This window comes from Zingiber officinale, chromosome 8B, assembly GCF_018446385.1.
Source record: "Zingiber officinale cultivar Zhangliang chromosome 8B, Zo_v1.1, whole genome shotgun sequence".
NCBI lineage: Eukaryota > Viridiplantae > Streptophyta > Magnoliopsida > Zingiberales > Zingiberaceae > Zingiber > Zingiber officinale.
The window spans coordinates 64,502,899-64,523,377 of NC_056001.1; the positions used below are offsets into that span (position 1 = coordinate 64,502,899).

Consider the following 20,479-nt stretch of genomic DNA (forward strand, 5'->3'; position numbering starts at 1 on the left):
GATGCACATCAAAGGGTAAAATTGAGAAATCCGTAAACGATGCTGCAGGGGAAAATTCATTGAGTGGAAATTACCCAAAGATTTCAAATCAACTTCTCACGAAGACACAAATTCGACTCTAAATCATTCCGAAACCCTCCAATTAGGAACCAAAACTTCAAGGAAAGCTCGAATCACTTCTGACCTCTCTGTGACCCATTCTAACAAACAGGTGACGTGCAACTCTCTACAACTTGTTCATCATGGAAAACACAACACAACTCAACCTCAAATCATCGAACACCAGCCAAAATCTCTAGGAAAACCTACTGTGAACACATCAGAAATCACTGTCAAACAATTTTGGGTAACATACGCAAACCAAGTAGTAACCTTCAACCGAAACCTCCAACAAGAACACATCCCACCGAGAAGAATCCAACCCTAATCGTATACAAAGAAAAACCAATCAAACACATCCACAGAAGAGGAAAACATATCGAAAGCGTCTACAAAAGAAGTAAATCAAAACATCTCCAGGAAGAACAATCAAAGCCTTTACCAGAAGAAAACCAGTCGAAATCCATACCAAATCCTCACTTTCTATAGGTTTTCCACCCCACTATACCTCATGGATTTCGAGTTATCACAGGTAGATACACTTGCCTCTTTCTTCTTCGTCTTGCCTCCACTCGTCCTCGCGTTGTGCCCCGTCAGCTGTGGCGCCGCCTGCGAAGCTCAGCTAGGCAGCGAAATGGCGCGACGAGTGGCTCTGTCGACTCGGGAAAAATGGAAAGAAGAGAAGGGTCGGCGGAATCGGGCAGGGAGATGTGATGAGGAAATGAACCCACTGTTCAAAGGGGATGGCGACGGCGAGAAATCGAGGGAGCGGAAGTTGAGGCGGCGCCAGCAGCTAGGGTCGAGGGAGGCGCGATACCAGGACTTGCAGACGAAGGGGACGGCGACGGCGAGATCTCCGAGGGCGAGACGGCGGAAGGGGAAGAGGGAGATGAGGCTGAGGTTTAGGTTTATGTTGAGAGAAGGGGCACGATATTGGTTTAGGTTTGGAGGGAATTTTGTGAAGTCTTGTAAATTTTGGCCGGTGAAAAAATTAAATTATTTAAGAAGGGGTTTATTAACATCGGATTTTAAAAACCGATGTTAAAATCGGTGTCTATTAACCAAAAAAAGGGCGCTCATAGACATCGCCTAAAAAATCGATGTCTATGAGCTAAAATCTGCACTCATAGACACCGGTTTTTAGAAAAACCGGTGTAAAATACTCAAAGACTTCGGTTTTAGCCTAAAACCGATGTTGTTCCACTGATGTCTATGAGCGATTTTGTTGTAGTGAAAAATACACATTCATGACTTGGTGCCACCAAAATATATATGCACCCTTAGAGAATCCTTGCTCTTATTTTTGTATTCTTTTCTACCACTTATGACGAGGGGTTAGTGTTGGATTTATGAGTTTCCATGTCATGAAATCCTAGTTATTGTGATACTTTTGGAGGGTATGTGAGGTCAATTCTTAGGAATTGGAGTACCATAAGATAAAGAATTGAACCCAAGTATAGGATTTCTTTGTGTCGTGTGTGGTTTGTGTTGGATCGAGAAATTTACTGGGGGAGGGGGGTGAATAGCAATTAAAAAAAATATTGTATCAAGAGTAAGCAGTGGAAGAGAAACAGAACAACGCTAACACAATCCGATTTACTTAGTTCGGAGCCTTTGTCGACTCCTATTCCCAGGCCCGCACTCGTCGAGTGCTTTCGTTGGCAATCACTAACAGTTTGTAATAATGTTACAAGTGTAAGTACATGAACTTTTAAAATGAATATCGACAACATAATAAAAGAAAAATAACTTCTTAGCAGCACGTTGTCGGAGAAACATGCAGCATCGCAGGAGCACAACACGACAGATTAGTAAGCGTTGGATGGCGTTGTAGTGGTTGTTGTCTGAAGCTCTGGAGAAGGCCTCCTTATATAGGAAGCTCCGGGTGCCTGGACTATGACGTAGCCCGACCAACCAGAGCGCTTCACGTTGCGACGTCGTTTCGGGATAGATTTTGCATTCCGGGCATCCGGATCCCTTTCGGGCGCCTGGACCTCTATCTTCCAGCTACCTGCATGAAAACGTTAGTCCGAGGCAAAATGCAAATTATACTACCCTGTAAAACAAATTGTTAGCACAGTTATATAATGAACGAGTAGTAATTAGATTACGTCTCATCGAGACCGGAATCTAGTCAAGATCTCAACTTAAGAGTTTTGAAATGGTTCTAAGTTAGATCGACGCCTAAGTTCCCTTCCCGGGAACGCGTCCTCACAGTCACTCCCCTCCAGTGACTTACCTTAACTTACTTGTCAGACGTCTGGTTGGCCCTTCGATCCTTTTGGACTTCGTGCCAGACGTCCGGTCAGCCCTTCGACCCGTCTAGACTTCGTGTCAGCTATCCGGTCGGTCCGTCGACCTAGCTGGGTTTCGTACCAGACATCCGGTCACCCCATCGACCTAGTTGGACTTCGTGCCAACTATCTAGTCGGCCCGTCGACCTAGCTGGGCTTCTCCTGCACACTTGGTCAAAGCGTTAGATCACAACAAAACTAACTTAACATACTTTGTCATTTATCAAAACCTGAGTTAGATCGTTAGTGCTAACCGCACCAACAATCTCCCTCTTTTTGATACAATGACAACCTAGTTAAGTTAGTGAAAAAAAACATGCAATAAATAAGCATTTACAAGCAATGATGTTAAGTTAGTCTTGTTTTATTTTTGGTAATTTTTCATTGCTAACTAACTTAAATCACCTAACCCTCCCCATTTGACATTCATCAAAAAAGAACATAGGATAGATAAAATTAAGTGGTTAAGGAAAATAATGCAATAGAGAATTCGAACTAAAATCAGATTGACTTAGGGGATTTTAAAGTAAAAAAAAAATTTGAAAATTTTTCTTTTAAGTTTTCAAAATAACTTAGTTTTGAAAAATAGCTATTTTAGGTTGAAAATCAACTTAACTTGCAAAATAAGCTTGCAAATGGAAGATAAAATTAAAGAATAATTTTCTGAAAGAGTTAGTTTTTATAAATTTTCAAAAATAAATTTGTATAAAATTCATCTTTGGATTATAAAAGGTAAGTTTACAAACTCTGATTTTCAAAGTCAACAAAATACAATTTTCAACTTTCAAAACTGAGTTTGTAAAATTTAATTTTCAAAAACTTAGTTTATAAAAATTAATACTTTTCAAAAGTGGGTGAAAAAAATATTTTTCAAAACTAATTTTTCAAAATATTTTTAATAAAGGAAAACTAAATAAAAGGAATTTGAATTAATTCTCCCCTGAACCTGACATAAAAAATTGTCTAACCAATTAGTTACTTACTGATTATCAGAGGATAGCAGCTTTTACTTGGCTAGTCAGGTTAAGTCAATTGCAATCAGTTAATGTTTGACTAAACTGAATAACTTAACCTGATTGATATGTGTTGTGTATTTAACGCTCAGAATTGTGTTGATGTACTGAAATAAGCATATTAAGTCTAGGCAATTTGCCTATACATCTCACCCCTTTCTAAGTTCATAAATGCACAAACAAGTTAGCCCTAATGTGTTGGTGAGATGCTCAAGTACTAGCCCTATAGGAGCATGCTTTCTAAGGGATTGATCTAGTCTAAGGCTAAATCTGATTTTCAAAAATTCTAAAAATGAGAAATTTTGAAAACATAAACATTTTTATCCTAGATTTTTTAAATTCATCCATTAATCGTTACTAATGATTAAAAAAGTTCCTTTATACCAATATGATATTCCTTTCATACCTCTTACCCTGTCTTTTTTGTTAGGATGACTACAATTACTCCATCAGTTGCACGTTGAAGAGGGGAAAACAAACAATATTGGATAGATGAGGAGGTGGAAGCATTGGTTGACGCTCTTATAGAACTAGCTTCCGATCATTTATGGAAGGTAGATGCTGATTTTAAAAATAGTTATATAGTTCAAATACACAAAATGATATTGGATAAGATTACAAGTTTCAATAAAACAGTTATTCCTCATATTGAATTCAAGATCAAATATCTTAAAACTAAGTACAATCCCCTCTTTGAGATGTGTATGTAAAGTGAGTGTCAATGGATGACATGGAGCATAAGATCAACTGTGAAAAATAATAGTTTGATGAATGGTGGCTGGTAAGAGCTTTGTACACATCAATCATTTTTTAAGATAGAACTGTAGTGATTATTTCTCTAAATAGCAGTGCATTTTCTAAAACATTATTTTTGTTTTGTGTAGACTCACCCCAATGTTGTTGGGTTGCGGGATTTTAAATTTTTATATTTGCACAAACTTGACATTGTGTGGGAAAAGGATAGAACCATGGGACTTGGTGCTGAAGAAGTGGATGGCACAAGCATGGATGTTAATTGGTAAAAGAATTTGAGTGTGAGTTCTTCCTCGAACAATGAAGGTGAACCTATTTTATATAGGAGCGGTTTTTTTTTTACTTTTAAAAGCGGTTTTCAAGCGCTCCTACACTTTTATCAACGGTTGTAAAACCGCTCCTCTTGTTACCGCCCCTATATCCTATAGTAGCGGTTTTTGTAATCGTTGGTACAAGGTGAAAAATCGCTCCTATTATTCTATGTAGGTACGGTTTGAAACCAATCTTACACATTGTGCATATAACAACGGTTTCAAACCACTTCTATAGGTATAAATTCAGGAGCGGTTTAAACCACTCTACAACTCTTTAGGTGTAAGAACAATTTTAAACCGCTCCTACACGCCATGAATATAAGAGTTGATGCTAGAAATTTAGGAGCGGTTCAAACCACTTCTAAATGTCATGGGTATAGGAGCACTTCAAAACGTTATTAAAGCTAGAAATATAGGAGCGGTTCAAATTGCTCTAGAACTCATAAGGTTTAATAACAGTTTTCACAATATATGAGTGATTTCAAATCACTTCTAAATGTCATGGATAAAGAAGCATTATTAAATGCTTTAAGAGCACTACAAACTACTCTTGAACCCGTGCTCTTACATGTCATGAAAATAAGAGTAATTTCAAAATTGATGTTAGAAAGTTTAGATTTATTTTAAACTATGCTTAAAAGTACAACCTATTGATTGATTAAAAGTGATCTAAATAATTTTACGGATTAAGTTACCTGATCAATTATGTAAATCAAAATTATCATGTTAATCGTGCCTGATGATGAATAAATCAATATGATTTGAGATTAGATACTTGCGAATACTACAATTAAAAAATATTTTTAATTACAACTCTAAAGATTCTTTTACAATCAAAACATGAAGATGAACAAAAAATAGCCTAGAATTCTTGTGAGGGTGATATGATCTCTGGTTTACTCTTCCCTCCGCCTTGCTTCTTGGGCAGTAAAGCCCGATGGATGTTGGGCATGACCCATCATTGGAAATCGTCGCACACGCTAGGAGCCTGCCAAACTCCTCATTGTTTTTCATGAGCAATTGAATGTGCTTTGGGATGACGCATCATTTTTGGCCAACTCTAACACCTTGAACAATAAAGAAATGTAAATTTAGGTAGAGAAGGGGATCCCTAGTAAAAGAACAAAACAACGAAGTTTAAGTCAGCATCTATGTACTCAAGGACTATAGAGAAAGACCGGTGCATCGGAACCAACGCGCTAAGAGTATCGATCAACCCAAAGATAGTGAGTGATGCACCCCATCTGGAACTGGAGGCCAGCCTTCTGCAACCAAGAAACAACCTTCATCGCCTTGGCCTTGCTATGGCCACTCTTAGTCGTCGTCGCCCCCACTGTCATCAAACTCATCACAAGAGATCGAAGCTATTCGACGGGAAAAAAAATAGCAGCAACGATGGATGCTAGATGGGTAGGGTTTGCACATGATTTTATTGAATGGGTCGTCACTCGGATTGCCAGCGTGGAACAACTAAAGGTGTTAGATGATGTGAGAAATTTAGATATTCGACTGTCACGATTAGCTTTCAAATGAGAGTAATCCCCTTTCCAATTAAGCAAAATATGCTCCACAAATCTTCCATTATCAATAATACTGAATAAATGACAATAGCATGATGTAGTCAATCATTGGTTTTTTCCTTTTATTATTTTTTAAGTGTTTTTATTTTTTTAATATTTTTTACACGTATTCCCTTTTTTTATTATTTACATGATTTTCCTTTTTAAATTTTTGATAAATGATTTTTATTTTTAATTTTTTACATGCTTTTATATTTTTTTAAAAAATAATTTACACGTTTTTCTTTTTTAACTTTTTACAAGTTTTTTTATACTATTTATTTATGTATTACTATAATTTAGACGAGCACGGTTTGAAACATGTATAGTTTGCAAATCATTTCTTATCCATTAGAAAAAAAAATAGATCGGCCACCTTAGCGAGTCCCTCGTGTCGCCCCCATGGATATGAAAGAAGGTAAATGTAGATACACAGGTATTAAACGTACGGTGGGTGACCACAGGTCATCAGTTCCTGGTAATCGACTCCTGACTATTACGCTAGAGATGACATGCGTCCACCATCTGTGTTTGCCCTAGGGGCATTACCCATTAGACCAGAGAATATAAGTGATTTATTGTCGCACTAATTCTTATCCATTAGAAGAGAGAATGGTTTATAGCAGCACTTTAGATAAAATGTTGTTAGCGATTTAAAAATTATTCTTAGAAGTTACGCAATAAAAACGGTGAGTAGCAGTATTTGACACAAGACTGTTGCTACGTAGATAATTTCGATGTCTTGTGATCCATTGCACCATTTCCTCGAGATAGAGCTATCAATTTAAGTTGGGTCTGTTAAGTTGGGTTCGTCAGACTGATACACTTTAATTGTTATTTTTTAAAAATATTATTGATCAATTTTAACTTCGATAAGTTATTAACTAAATTTATTTGGTCAAAAATATTTAATTAGTAATTAATTCTTTTTTAGCATCTAGATAAAAAAAAAATATTTATAACAATTAGTGGATAAATGAGAATATGAAAATAATAGTATAAAAATTGATAACAAAAGATAGGAATTGTGAAAGAAATAAAATTTAAAGAGAAATAATCTATTTAAATATTAAATATATTTTTATTAAAAAAATTAAACATAAAAATGTTATGTCCAAATTTTTAGAAAAAATTATAAAAAATTAATAATAAGTATACCCAATAAATATTTTAATTTATTAGTGAAACCTAACTTACACTAGTAAAAAAAATTAAATATTACCGTTCAAATCTAATTTTGATAAACAATAAATTAAATATTACAGAAAAAATAAATTTGGTTAGTAAAAAATTATATATTACCTGTTAAATCTAACTTTGATTATAAAAACAAATTAAATATTACCGACCAAAGTTTGAATGATTTGATAGCGGTTTATAGCAACATTTTACACAAAACGATATTAAAAGTATTCAATATGAAAGATTTGATAATTATTCTTAGAAGTTAGAGCAATAAAAACGGTTAGTAGCAACATTTGATATAGAATCATTGCTAAAATTACCCAATATCAGTAGTTTCAAGATTATTTCTAATATTTATATCATTAAGAGTAGTTTATAGCGGTGGTTTATTCAAATTGATGTTAAAACTATATAATAGGGGCACTTTGAAAATTAATTCTAAAACAATGGAGCAACAGAAGCCTTTTATAATGGCACTTTACACAAAATGATGTTAAAAGTATTTAGTAGGAATAGTTTGATAATTGTTCTTAGAAGTTAGAGTAATAGAAACGGTTACTAGCAGTGTTTGACATAGAACCATTGTTAAAGATACTCAATATCAGTAGCTTCAAGATTGCTTCTAAAAGTTATATCATTAAGAGTGGTTTATAGCGGCGGTTTAATCAAATTAGTGCTAAAGCTATTCAACAAGAGTGGTTGCAAAACCGTTCTAAAAAGGTAGGATAATAGAAATGATTTAGTTCAAATTGATTTTGTTGTTGGATTTCCAAGAGCGGTGTTACAACCGCTCCTAATAAACCGCTTCTATATGGATGTTTTTTTTGTAGTGATATCCTATCACAAGGCTCACCTTCGAGATTGTCATATAATAATGGATCAAAAAAGACAAAAAAAAAAACTTTCACCAAGAAAGGAAAGTTTTTACAAGAAAATGAAAGTAGCAACACTCCAACAAACCATTGACTCAAGATTGGACAACTTTATTAATAAGATTGAGTCCATTTGTGATCAAATGGCAACACAGTATGCTGTCGTTACAGATTCTTTGATTGTGGAGTCCAAGATAGAATCCCTAGGTGGTGAAAAAATGCAAGAGGTTATTACTGAACTACTTAATATTGGCATATCTACAATAGATGTTGGTAAGACTACTGAAATTTGTTACAATGACCTTGTCAAAGTTCAAGTTTTGTTTGTGTTGCCAAGCCATTTGTCGTGATCCTTTATGCTTGGATTTATCTATCCATCTTCTATTCCATGAAACATATGTGGATTCATGTTTTTTGTTGATGTTAAATAACTAGGTTATTTTAAATTATATTCGGTATTTTTAACATTGTAATATTGTAGTTAAGCGATATAAATAGACAATATTGAGTTAACCTAGTTATGTTGTATGTCAGTAGAAATATTTTGTAATATTGAGGCATCAGCTGCCAATGCAGGTGTTTGATAGGTTAATATACATGTGTGTTTCTCCATTGGTGTTGATGTTTGGTGAAAACAAATGTCCAAGGACTGTCTATGGTAATATCATAATGTAGTAAGTTGTTGTTTAATATAATGTAGAAAAGTTATTTTTAGGTAATTTGTATATATATATTGCATCCCAGGTTAGTTTTGATGTGATCAATCAGGTTAAGTTAGGTCATGTATCTGAGTGTATAGAAACTTAGGAACACAAGAAGTTGAGTGGATGACGTAGCTAGCTAGAAGGATGGCACGGGAATCGAATCAACAGGTTCAGTGCATCTGAGTGATAAGGTGCTGCGGAAGAATACACTAGCAAATGAGAAGGAAACACACGACGCATTTGAGGGATGAGAAGCCCGGAAGGAAACCTGCTCGAGGAGAAGATCAGAGTTAGGTTAGGGTGAACTCAACTCCGGACGACTGAAGCATCACCTAACTGAGCGGGATCGAAGAAGATCAATTTGGAGGTTGATCTTGAATACTCGAGGTGCCTCAATTGTGTCTGAGGCGCCTCGGATGAAAAGGCACGAAGATGCCTTGAGCAAACTCGAAGGCGCTTCAAGCAGAGATGCGGAGGTGCCTCTAATGACATTGAAGGCGCCTCCAACAAATCAGAATCGTTTCCTGACCATTGGAATATGGATAAAATTTTATCCGCATTGGAGGCATCGTGAATGGCTTTGGAGACATCTCCAAGCACGGTAACTTTTTTCAAGAGACTATAAAAAGCCCCCTCGAGGTAGAAATTATTGATATCCATCTTTCTAGTAATTCCCGAACTTTTAAAATGTGTAAGAGACTTCTCCGCCTTCAACGAATGATATTTTTATTGGGCTTTTAAGCGTCTTGGATTAGCAACTTCTCTGATTGTAAAACAAGTAAATTCCTGAACCTCTTTATTTTATGTTGTCTATTTTAATTATTTAATTAATTTGATTATTTTTGTTAAGCAAACACAAAAGATTTAGCTAACTTTTTTTTGAGACTATTCACCCTCCGTCGATCTAACGCAGCCCATTATATATAATATATCAATGTTAGTGGAAAAGAGAGTTCTTTCATCTATTTTTAAATCCACTAAACTATAAAATAATAAAATATTTATAAAAGTGGAGGAAAGAATATGTACAGGATATGTCATAAAATTGACTCTAAATTTATTGCTCGTAAATATTTCAGGGCAAATTTTTCATGTCGTTTAAAATTTGGGTACTAAGTGTGTCTTTTTTTTATAAATTATAACATGATATTTTTTAAATCAATAAATTATGATGTAACTTAAAAATAGAATTTATAGTTTATATTTAACACAAATGTAATGTAATGTAATAAAAATATAATGTGAGACAGCAATTTCAAATATAATTATTTTATATTTTTCAATAAAATAATATAGTGTAGCTAAAAATAAAATAGAGAAGATATATATATATTGGCAAATTAAACATCATCTATGAAAATGGTAATGATTCCCTAATACTAATCAAACATCATACTTTTATTAATCATATTTATTCTCATTCCCCACTTCAATCAATCTCATTCCATGGTTCTAACTAAGTAGGTCATAAGTAAGTCATAAGTGACCAGATGTTTAACGAAAATCTTGGAAGAGTGAACCCTATGTATGAAAAGTCTAAGAAGGTCAAGGGTAATCGGATACTTGGTGGAAATTCTAGGGAGTGAATCTAGATGGTGAAAAACTTAAGCAAGTCAAGAGTAACATAATATTTGATGGAAATCCTGGAAGAGTGAACCCTATGTGTGAAATATCTAAGCAAGTTAAGGCTAATCAGATGCTTAGTGGAAATCTTAGAGAGTGAACTTAGGTAGTGAAAAAGTCTCAAGAGGTTCGGAGCAGATTAATAGTGATCACATACTTGAGAGGAGGATTATTGGAAATACAATCAAAATCTTACATTAAAAATACATGAAAAAGATCATGAGTTTAAAAGATAAAGATATTTCTATTGCAATGAAGTCTTTTGAATAGAGATTAAAAACAAATTCATGAGAACTTTGATCCAATGGATAATTTTATATTATTGTGAAGATATGTGAATTTTTTTATCTTAATAATGATAATGCTCACGATCACGCTAAACGTTCCTCATAGTCGACTTGACGGTGGGATGAAGAAAGATAAACCAAATACTAAACTACCCTTTAAATGAGAGAATCATTTGCATAAAAGTCTACCACTTGGTAACAATTCAATTATGGAGCAATTTATTCACGAATCATTGTTATAGCAAAGGTTATTACGCCCACCTCATGCATTCCTTACAACACCCATCCCCAGGTCATGTGAAAGGAGGTAAATCACGGTGTCAGCTGATAGATGGCCGCTCAATGGTTAGAGATGGGAGGAATTTTTTTTTCCGAGAGCATGCACGCGTCATGAATTAATTCCTATCCATTATAGCAAATCCTCATGCTAAACGTTATTCATCATCAACTTCATGATAGGATGAAAAGAGATAAATTAAATACTGAACGCCCCTTAAATGGGAGGATTATTTGTATGAAAGTCTACTCAACTATGGGATAATTTATTCGTGAATCACTGTTATAGTAAATGTGATTACATTCATCTAAATATCACTCATAGCCTCGTTCTCAAATTACGTGAAAAGATAATAAATCATAAATTCAACATATAGTCAGAAATATATTCATCAAATAGCTAAGGAGCAGAAGAAATTTTTTCTCCAAAATATATATTCATTAAAAATTAATCTCTACTCATTATAATAAATCTTTCATGCTCTGACCAAATGAACACTAGGCGGAGATAATTTATTCACGAATCGCTTTCTATAGTAAAGGGAGAAAGATGATAAAAGAATCAATTCACGTAATGTTTAGGATAAATAATTAACCCGGAGCTGGCTTGACTTGAGCCCAACGTTGCTTAACCCAACTGATTTCCACGAGAAGGAGAAGCCATCCGGTCCCTTCTCTTATCCGCCCCTTCACTCAACGCATCTCCTGACCCAACAAAAAGCGCGACCTAGCAGATCGATCCCTTATCTATGGAGTCCGTCGCTTCCAACTCGCCCTCTTCGCCGCCGCCGCCGCCGCATGCCCATTCCCTTCCCCTCACCCACGTCGGCGAGCGCATCCTCCGCGCGTTCGACCACCCACTCCGCCTCCTTCACCGCTCTGGCGCTGACTTTTTCGTCCTCGGCTCCACCGGCAACGTCTACCAGGTCACCCTCGCCGGCGCGCCTTCCTGCTCCTGCCCCGACCGCGTCGTTCCCTGCAAGCACATCCTCTTCGTCCTCCTACGCGCCCTCGGCCTCCCCCTTGACGCCCCTTGCCTCTGGCGCCCCGCCATCCTCCCCGACGAGCTCGCCCGCCTCTTGGCCACACCCACCGCCGCGGCCGCCGGTGTCTTGGCCGGCGCCCGCGCGCGCGAGCGCTTCCAGCAGTTACGAGGCGGAGAGCGGAGCGCGGGGGCGGACGAGAGGGCGGAGGTGGAAGAGGAGGAGGGGGCGGTATGCCCCGTGTGCTTGGATGAGATGGGCAGGGGAGATAATCAGGGGTTGGTGAGGTGCGGGAGGTGCGGGAACGCGTTGCACGAGGAGTGCTGGGCGAGGTGGAGGCGGAGTCGAGGGCGGAGGATGGCGATCTGCGTGATGTGCAGGGCGCGGTGGCGGAGGAGGGTCAGGGAGCAGGATGCGTACGTTAACCTATCGTCGTACGTGACCGAGGGCGAGTACACGGCGGCGGAGGATGCATCGTGCACTGGATAATACCAAATATAATGGGCTTAGGCTTGGGCTTGTACTTGGGCTTGTACTTGTACTTGTACTTGTACTTGGGCTTTGTATATATATATATATATTAATCATCTTATATACGTAGTGTGTGATTAATTCGGCCTATCAAATTTAATTGTAATTATATCAGATCATCAATCAATGTTCGAATAAATATAATTGATATGATTGTAGAAAAAACAAAATCATCACGACGGAATAATCAGGGGATGAAGGAGTTCTTTCTCCGATCCCTATTCTATTTAATAAATGAGAAAAATAAATAAATAATATGGTAAAAAATAATTTGTTCACCCTTGTTTTCCAGTAAAAGGTTAATATGTTCATTCGTCAACCCGTCCCATAAATATTATGGCAAAAGATGAATACATTGGTCTCAACATCTCTATCAATCCGTCCTAGTGTTAATACGAAGGAGGTAAATCACGGACAACTACTAGTCTTTAGAATAGTGACTAACACATAAGGGAGATATTTATCTTAATTTTACCGAGATTTGAATCTCAGACCTCATTATAGCAACACTTATTCCCATTGGGCGTTTGGTTTAGGGTAATAGGAGTGAGAAATGGGAATGGGAATCATTGATTCCCATTGTTAATGTTTGGATTATAGGAATAGGAATACAAATAAGGGAATGAATCCTTGAAATTGGGTAATAACTCATTCCCATGTACCCCCCTTCAATGAGTCATTACCCTATTTTCATCAATTAAAATATTCCCTTATTCCAAAAATACCCTTGACTTAAAACTAAAATTTTTTCCATTAATATCAAATATCAAAATATATTTATTTATTTTTTCTTTCATATCACTTATCTCTCCTTATTCTCTCTCATTATATTTTCTCTCTCATCATAGTTTCTTTCTCATCATTTTATCACACACTTTCTCTCTCCTTAATCTCTCCTATCACACTCTCTTTCCTCTTTTTTTCTCATTACACTTTCTCTCTCCTCAATCTCTTCCATCGCATTCTCTTCCTTCTTTTTTTCCTCATCACACTTTCTCTCTCATCATGCATTCTCTCTCCTCAATCTCTCCCATCACACTTTCTTTTTTCTCATCACACTTTCTCTCTCATCATATTTTCTCTCTCCTCAATCTCTCTTATCACACTTCCTCCTTTTTTCCTCAACACACTGTCTCTCTTATCATACTTTCTCTCTTCTCAATCTCTCTTATCACACTTACTCCTTTTTTCCTCATCATACTTTCTCTCTCCTCAATCTCTCTTGCCACACTTACACCTTTTTCCTCAACACACTTTCTCTCTCATCATACTCTCTCTCTCCTCAATCTCTCCCATCATATTCACTGTTCTCTTTTTCTCTCACCATACTTTCTCTCTCCTCAATCTCTCTCATGACACACTCTCTCCTTATTTTTTTCTCACTATATTTTCTCTCTCTTCATCCTCTCCTATCATACTTTCTCTCATATCATATTTTCTTTCATCATGCTCTCTCCAATCACACTCTCTTTTTTCATTTTCTCTCATCACACTTTCTCTCTCTTCATTCTTTCTTATCACACTTTCTCTCTCATAATACTTTCTCTCTCATCAATCTCTTTCATCATATTTTTCTCTCACATTAATCTTTCTCTCACATCTAATTTTTTCTCTTATTTTCCTTTAAGGGTAAAAAAAGAAACTTTGATTTATTCCGATAGAAGATATACAACTAACCAAACATTACTTTTAAGAGTGATATTCGTGCTCATACTCATTCTCATTCCACAATACAATGATTCCTATTTCGATTCCTATTCCTAGGAAAAAACCAAATGTCCCCTTAATGTGTTAACCATTAGACATATACGAGAGGAGAACCCGTCCCATAAATATGAGATTAATATTGAATTCAATACGGATGCCCTAATCTCCTTGGAAATCAGTGGGCCCTACAGGAGAATGGCTGCAGCTTTAAGTGACTTTTACTTCCCTACCTGTTTTGTGCAGACGAAGTAGCTCATGGTCCCATGCCAATGCCCAGTTTGACGAAATTCATAGATGCAAAAAAACTGGTTAACTTGTACGATAAGAATTTGGAGACAAAACACTTTAATTCTAAATTCATCATCTTCAAATTAAGGTTCGAAATTTTTTTTTGGCATAGATACCCCTGCCTATTTGACAAAGAGGCCAACAAATGACTGAGCAGCAGTTAGTTGTTAAGCATTTAAAAGTTGCAGATCGAGCTCGGCAGCTTGTTTCGGTTAAATTGTCACATCTTCCTAAAAGAAATGACAATTTCTGAAACAACACAAGTTTATCTTGCTGCTTAACCCTAGAAATTAACCTGCCATGCTTTGTTATCTTTTTAAATATCCTAGTAGATATTCAACATGACTTTCTGATTCAAAACACTCATGGTTGGCTTAATTACGGTTCATGTGAGGAAGGTAATGAAGAGTAAGAACCAGAAATCCTTTTGCCCAATCGAGTATACTTACTTATGCATTCCAAATGAAGAAATTAAGGAGAATTTTTTTTTTCTTTCTTACTATGGCTAATCTCGATCCGTCGTGGATTAAAAAGGTCAAATCATACAATGGAAGCAAGAAGAGCAGGAATCAAACTACAGGGTGAGGCGTGGCGAGAGATAACTCAGACGAGACGACCTTGGGAGACGTCACTGGGAACAAAGGCAGCAACCGTGGCGGCTCTATATATGTCGGCCATAGCACGAGGCGAGGGGTGGAGGTAGAACCCCTTTCCGGCAATGGCTCGGTCCTCAGCCCACTTGGCGGCCTCCGAGCTCGGGTGCAGCGGCCGGCTGAAGGGATCCGGGATCAGGGTCGTCACCGGGCTCAGCGCCAAGGAGGGAAATTCCAGCGTGCTGGGCGAGAGGGCCTCTGGTTGCTTCCGCGGAGAGGATCCAGCAGAGGCGCCGCCGCCAGGGGAGTTGAGAATCGAGCTCATGAACGTCGGCAGGAGGGGGCTAAGCATCTTGAAGTTCCTGAGGCTGTTCCGTCGCTCGTAGAGCTTGAAAGCCTGTTTTTTGGGGCCGGTTGCCTTCCCCGCAGGAGGAGGGGGCTGCTCCATCGGCGCTGAGGCTGCCGCGACCGCCGTCTCGGCAGAGCCCGTGAGCATCTGTACCACCTTCTTGAATGAGAATATGTCCGCCTGGACGAAGGTCGTCGTCAGACACGGAGTCGCCTCGCAGGCTTTGGGAACGGTTTTGGGGGTCAGCAGGGGAACTGGTGGCGGAGAGGGGGCGGTTCCACCGGCGCAGCTGGGGTTGCTGCTACGGCTGCTGATGACTTCAGCTTCCATGCGGTCAGCGGGACGAGAAGAGCGAAGGGAGGGGAGGAAGAAGGTTGCAAATGCAAAAGAAACGCGGAAAGTGATGAATAACTAAACTGCAGGTCCGGAGAGAGGATCCTTGGTCCTCAGTGGACCCTGAGATGGTCCTCAGTTGCCGGATTCCTCTTCCTATGTTGACCTTACTTACTTAGGTTATAATTTAGGTCGGATAGACAGTCCAAGGCCACCAACGGTTGATGAATAGCTGAACTATTGGGCGTCGAGAGGGGGTTCTTCGGTCGCTCATTCTAATCTAAACTATAATCTAGGTGAAAAAAATGAATACAGAGAGAAATTACAACGACCGAATCATTGGGGCGATCCGGTTGTAATTTCATTGTGGATGTTGTGCCAAAGGATGCCCACATATCTCCACAATGGCATGATATTGTCCACTTTGGGCCTAGGCCCTCATGGCTTTGTTCTTGGGCTCTCCCCAAAAGGCCTCATCCAATGGAGATATCATGCATCCTTTTAACCCCATGATCTTATACCAAATCTTTCCATGTGGGACTTTGATTGAACCCCAACAATCCTCCCCTCAAACGAAGGACCACAATTACTCTTATGGTCCGGGCCTCCCCGCGAGCATCCGGTCATCCTGACCTGTTCTGGGCCTCCCCGCAAGCATCCGCGCCTGGTCATCTTGACCTACTCCGGGCCTACCTGCAAGCATCCGGCCATCCTGACCTACTCGCCTCACCGCAAGTACCCGGTCACCCTGACCTGCTCCAGGCCTCCCCGCGAGTATCCGCGCCCGGTCACCTTGACCTACTCCGGGCCTACCTGCGAGCATCCGGCCACCCTGACCTACTTGCCTCACCGCAAGTACCCGGTCACCCTGACCTGCTCCAGGCCTCCCCGCGAGTATCCAGTCACCCTGACCTACTTCGGGCCTCCCTGCGAGCATCTGGTCACCCTGACCTACTTGCTTCCGCACAAGTATCCGATCACCCTGACCTGCTCCAGGCCTCCCACGAACATCCGATCACCTGACTTATTCCGGGCCCACCCTTAACTTCGTTCAAGGCCACCCCACATGGTATCTAGTTCGTACCATGGCTCTGATACCATTTGTTGTGCCAAAGGATGCCCATATATCTCCACAATGGCATGATATTGTCCACTTTGGGCCTAGGCCCTCATGGCTTTGTTCTTGGGCTCTCCCCAAAAGGCCTCATCCAATGGAGATATCATGCATCCTTTTAATCCCATGATCTTATACCAAATCTTTCCATGTGGGACTTTGATTGAACCCCAACAGTGGACTATTCCTGGTCCATAAAAAATGGACTAGAGAAAATAGATCAGAGTGTTGACGATAAAATTCATGTACTTTATTAATAATAATATATGACATATAAAGATCATTACAAGTGAAAAATAAGAAAACACATAAAATAAGAGAACATATAAAATATTAGAAAATAATAAGTATTTCCTAATAATAATTATTCTCTAATAACCAAAAAATAAATAAGTATTTACTAATAATAATTATTTCCTAATACACCCCTTCAAAATAGTGTTTCAGAAATGATATCAATCTTGTTACAAAAAGCAAACAGTCGAGGTTGAGAAAGTAACTTGGTAAGTGCATCGGCTAACTGATCTTCAACAATAATATGAGTAACTCGTCGTTCGGGGGCTTGCACTAAATCACGAACAAAGTGATAGTCAATAGCCAGATGATTCATCCGAGAGTGAAAAATAAGATTAGCTGAAAGATAGGTGACACCTAAATTATCAATGAAAAGCATAGTAGGCGTGGTAACCGGAAGAAGCAGGTCTGTCAAAAGTGACTTAATCCATAGGATCTCAGATGTCACAGAGGCAATGACACGTATTCGGCCTCAGTCGAAGAGTGCACAACCGTGCGTTGTTTGATAGATTTCCAGGAAACTGGATTAACACCCAAAAAAATAATAAATGCACCCATAGAACATCGATCATCTGGATCTCCTGCCTAGTCCGCATCGGAGAAACCATGAAGAGTAAGAGGTGTATCCACAAGAAAACGAATGTCAAGATCCCTAGTACCATTGAGATACCGAAGTAAACGCTTCTCAACGCTCCAATGCGTCTCTGAAGGAACATGCATAAACTGTGAGAGCTTATTGACGACAAAGAAAATATCAAGATAAGTCATACGGAGATGTTGTAAGCTCCCAACCACTTGTCGAAACTTAGTCGCATCAAAAAACGAAGACCCATCATTAAAAGTAAGACGAGAGTCAGCAATAATGGAGTGGAGACCGGCTTTGACTCAAACATGTTGTGTTTGGAGAGAAGATCAATGACATACTTTTGCTAAGACAAAAGAAGACCATTTGAGGTTGGGCGAATCTCAACACCGCAGAAGTGCGAAAGAGCCCCAAGATCCTTAATCACAAATTTTGTATGAAGTTTATATATTATGACGTCAACAAAAGAAGCATCACTCCCTGTAATGATTAGATCATCAACATATACAAGGAAATAGATAAGAGTATCATCATAAAAATAAACAAATAAGGAGGTGTTAGCCCGAGATGCAACAAAGTCAAGAGAGACCAAGAAAACGCGAAGCTCCAAATACTAGGTGCGCAGAGCCTGCTTCAGGCCATAAGCGCCTTATGCAAACTATACACATGATCTGGAAACTCAACACTACGCATACCCGAAGGTTGTGCCATATAAACCTCCTTTTCAAAGCGACCATTAAAAAACTCATTGTTGACATCAAGTTGGCGAAGACATCACCTTCGATTCACAGCCAAACTAAGAACAATGTGCATTGTTACTGGATTAATAATAGGGCTAAATGTATCATGAAAGTCAATACTATAATGCTGATGAAAACCCTTGGCAATAAGGCAAGTCTTATACCGATCAATTGAGCTATCAGAATTACGCTTAATGCGAAATATCCACCTGCTACCCACAAGATTTTGGTATGGCGAAGGCGCCAAGGTGGGACAAGAGTCCAAGTCTGATTACGGAGAAGAGCATCATACTCTTCGTGCATGGCCTATAGCCAATTCGAATTTTTGAGCGGTTGTGTGATAGAAGAGGGTTTACAGGGTTGTGGAGGGCTAGTATGAAGAAGATACTTTGGATTGAGTTTGTAGATGACATTTTTGGAGCGAGTTTGCATGGGATGTTGATTTTGAGAAGTGAGAGGAGGATGGAGAGGTAGTGGGCTAGAGGGTTGGTCACCACCAGGCATCGTGGACGACCCGACAACAAGAGGCGGTGATGGCGACGATGATGGCAGCGGTGAGAAGTCAATTGCGGGCGACTATAGCTAGTGGAAGGTTGCTGCACCGGTGCCGGAGGGTCGCACAAGAGGATTGGTGCGATAAAGAGCTCAGAGTCAATGTCTATTACTGTGGAATCCAAGGAGGAGGTAATGGAAAATGAAAAAAATATGCTCCACAAACTTACATGACGAGATATAAAAACTCTTTTGAGAGTGACATCATAGCACAGGAAGACACTTTGGGTGAGAGAATAGCCAAGGAAGATACAAGAGGTTGACTTGGGATCAAACTTGTGGTGAGAGTATGGGCGCAACCACGGAAAGCATAGACACCCGAAAACTTGAAGCTTAGAAAGATCAGGAACGATGGTGAACAATTTTTCAAAAGAGGACATGTGGGAAAAACTGACTTTAGACATGTGGTTAATCAAATAGACAGTCATAGCAAAGACGTAAGACCAGAAAGTGAGTGAAAGTGATATTAGTTTCAATAATATGACGACGACGGTGTTCAGAGTATCTATTGTATTCAGGAGTATGTAGAGGAGTGGCAAGGTGACTGATACCATGAGTAGTAAGAGAGGAGCGAAAACTAAGAATTTACCTCCATTGTCAGTGAAGAGTGTTTTGATAGTTATCGAGAACTGATTTTCAACAAGAATTTTGAATGCAATAAAGGTAGAGTATACATCCAATTTTTTGTGTAAAGGATAAAGCCATATATACTTTGTAAAATGATCAACAAAGATAACATAATATTTAAGTCTATTAAATGATGATATAGGAGATGTTCAAATATCAGAAAAGATAATATCCAAAGGAGCACGAGATGAAATACTAGATTTATGAAAGGATAATTTATGACTCTTATTAATATTACACAAAGTGCATGAAAAATTAGACAAAGTATCTACAGGAAACGAAAGACCTAAGGATAACAAAAAATATTGCAAAACACTTAATGATGGATGACCTAAACGACTATGCCATAAGGAAATAGATGATGAGACAGACACAGAAAATACGGAAGAGGATGATAGCATAGACGTAAATTTTGACTAGTAATAGATACCAACTCTATGGACCTTGCTGACTAGTATTGCTCCCGTACAACGATCCAACACCTGAAAATAGGAATCAAAGAAAAGAAATGTAATAAGATTAATAGCACAAAGTGCAGCGACAGAAATCAAATTTTTTTGACATAGATGTCACAAATAAAACATTATAGAAAACTAAAGGGAAAGATGGAGTGGAGAAAGGGAAAGAACTAGTGTGTGTAATGGGTAGTCCAGAACCATGACCAATGACGACGTTATCATTCCCAGAGTAAGGCTCATGCAATGAGAGAGTAGTGAGATTAGTGGTGACATGATGAGAGGCGCTAAAGTCAACCACCCATTCCCGAGAATCACACGGAGATATAAAATGAACAATAGTGTGCGCAA

The 20,479-nt window shown here is 38.6% G+C and overlaps 1 protein-coding gene and 1 pseudogene across 1 annotated transcript; one reads left to right on the forward strand and one right to left on the reverse strand.

Annotated features, from left to right (window-relative positions):
- The first annotated feature begins 11,728 nt into the window (after positions 1 to 11,728).
- Positions 11,729 to 12,451, forward strand: LOC122013906 (mitogen-activated protein kinase kinase kinase 1-like). The gene has a single exon (XM_042570119.1). It carries the CDS (start codon positions 11,729 to 11,731, stop codon positions 12,449 to 12,451), a length of 723 nt encoding a protein of 240 aa, XP_042426053.1.
- Positions 12,452 to 14,974: 2,523 nt separating this feature from the next.
- On the reverse strand, positions 14,975 to 15,901 carry LOC122016960 (annotated as a pseudogene).
- Positions 15,902 to 20,479: the final 4,578 nt, after the last annotated feature.

Coding starts and splice junctions, on each gene's coding strand:
- LOC122013906 (XM_042570119.1), top strand. CDS start 11,729: ATGGAGTCCGTCGCTTCCAACTCGCCCTCTTCGCCGCCGCCGCCGCCG.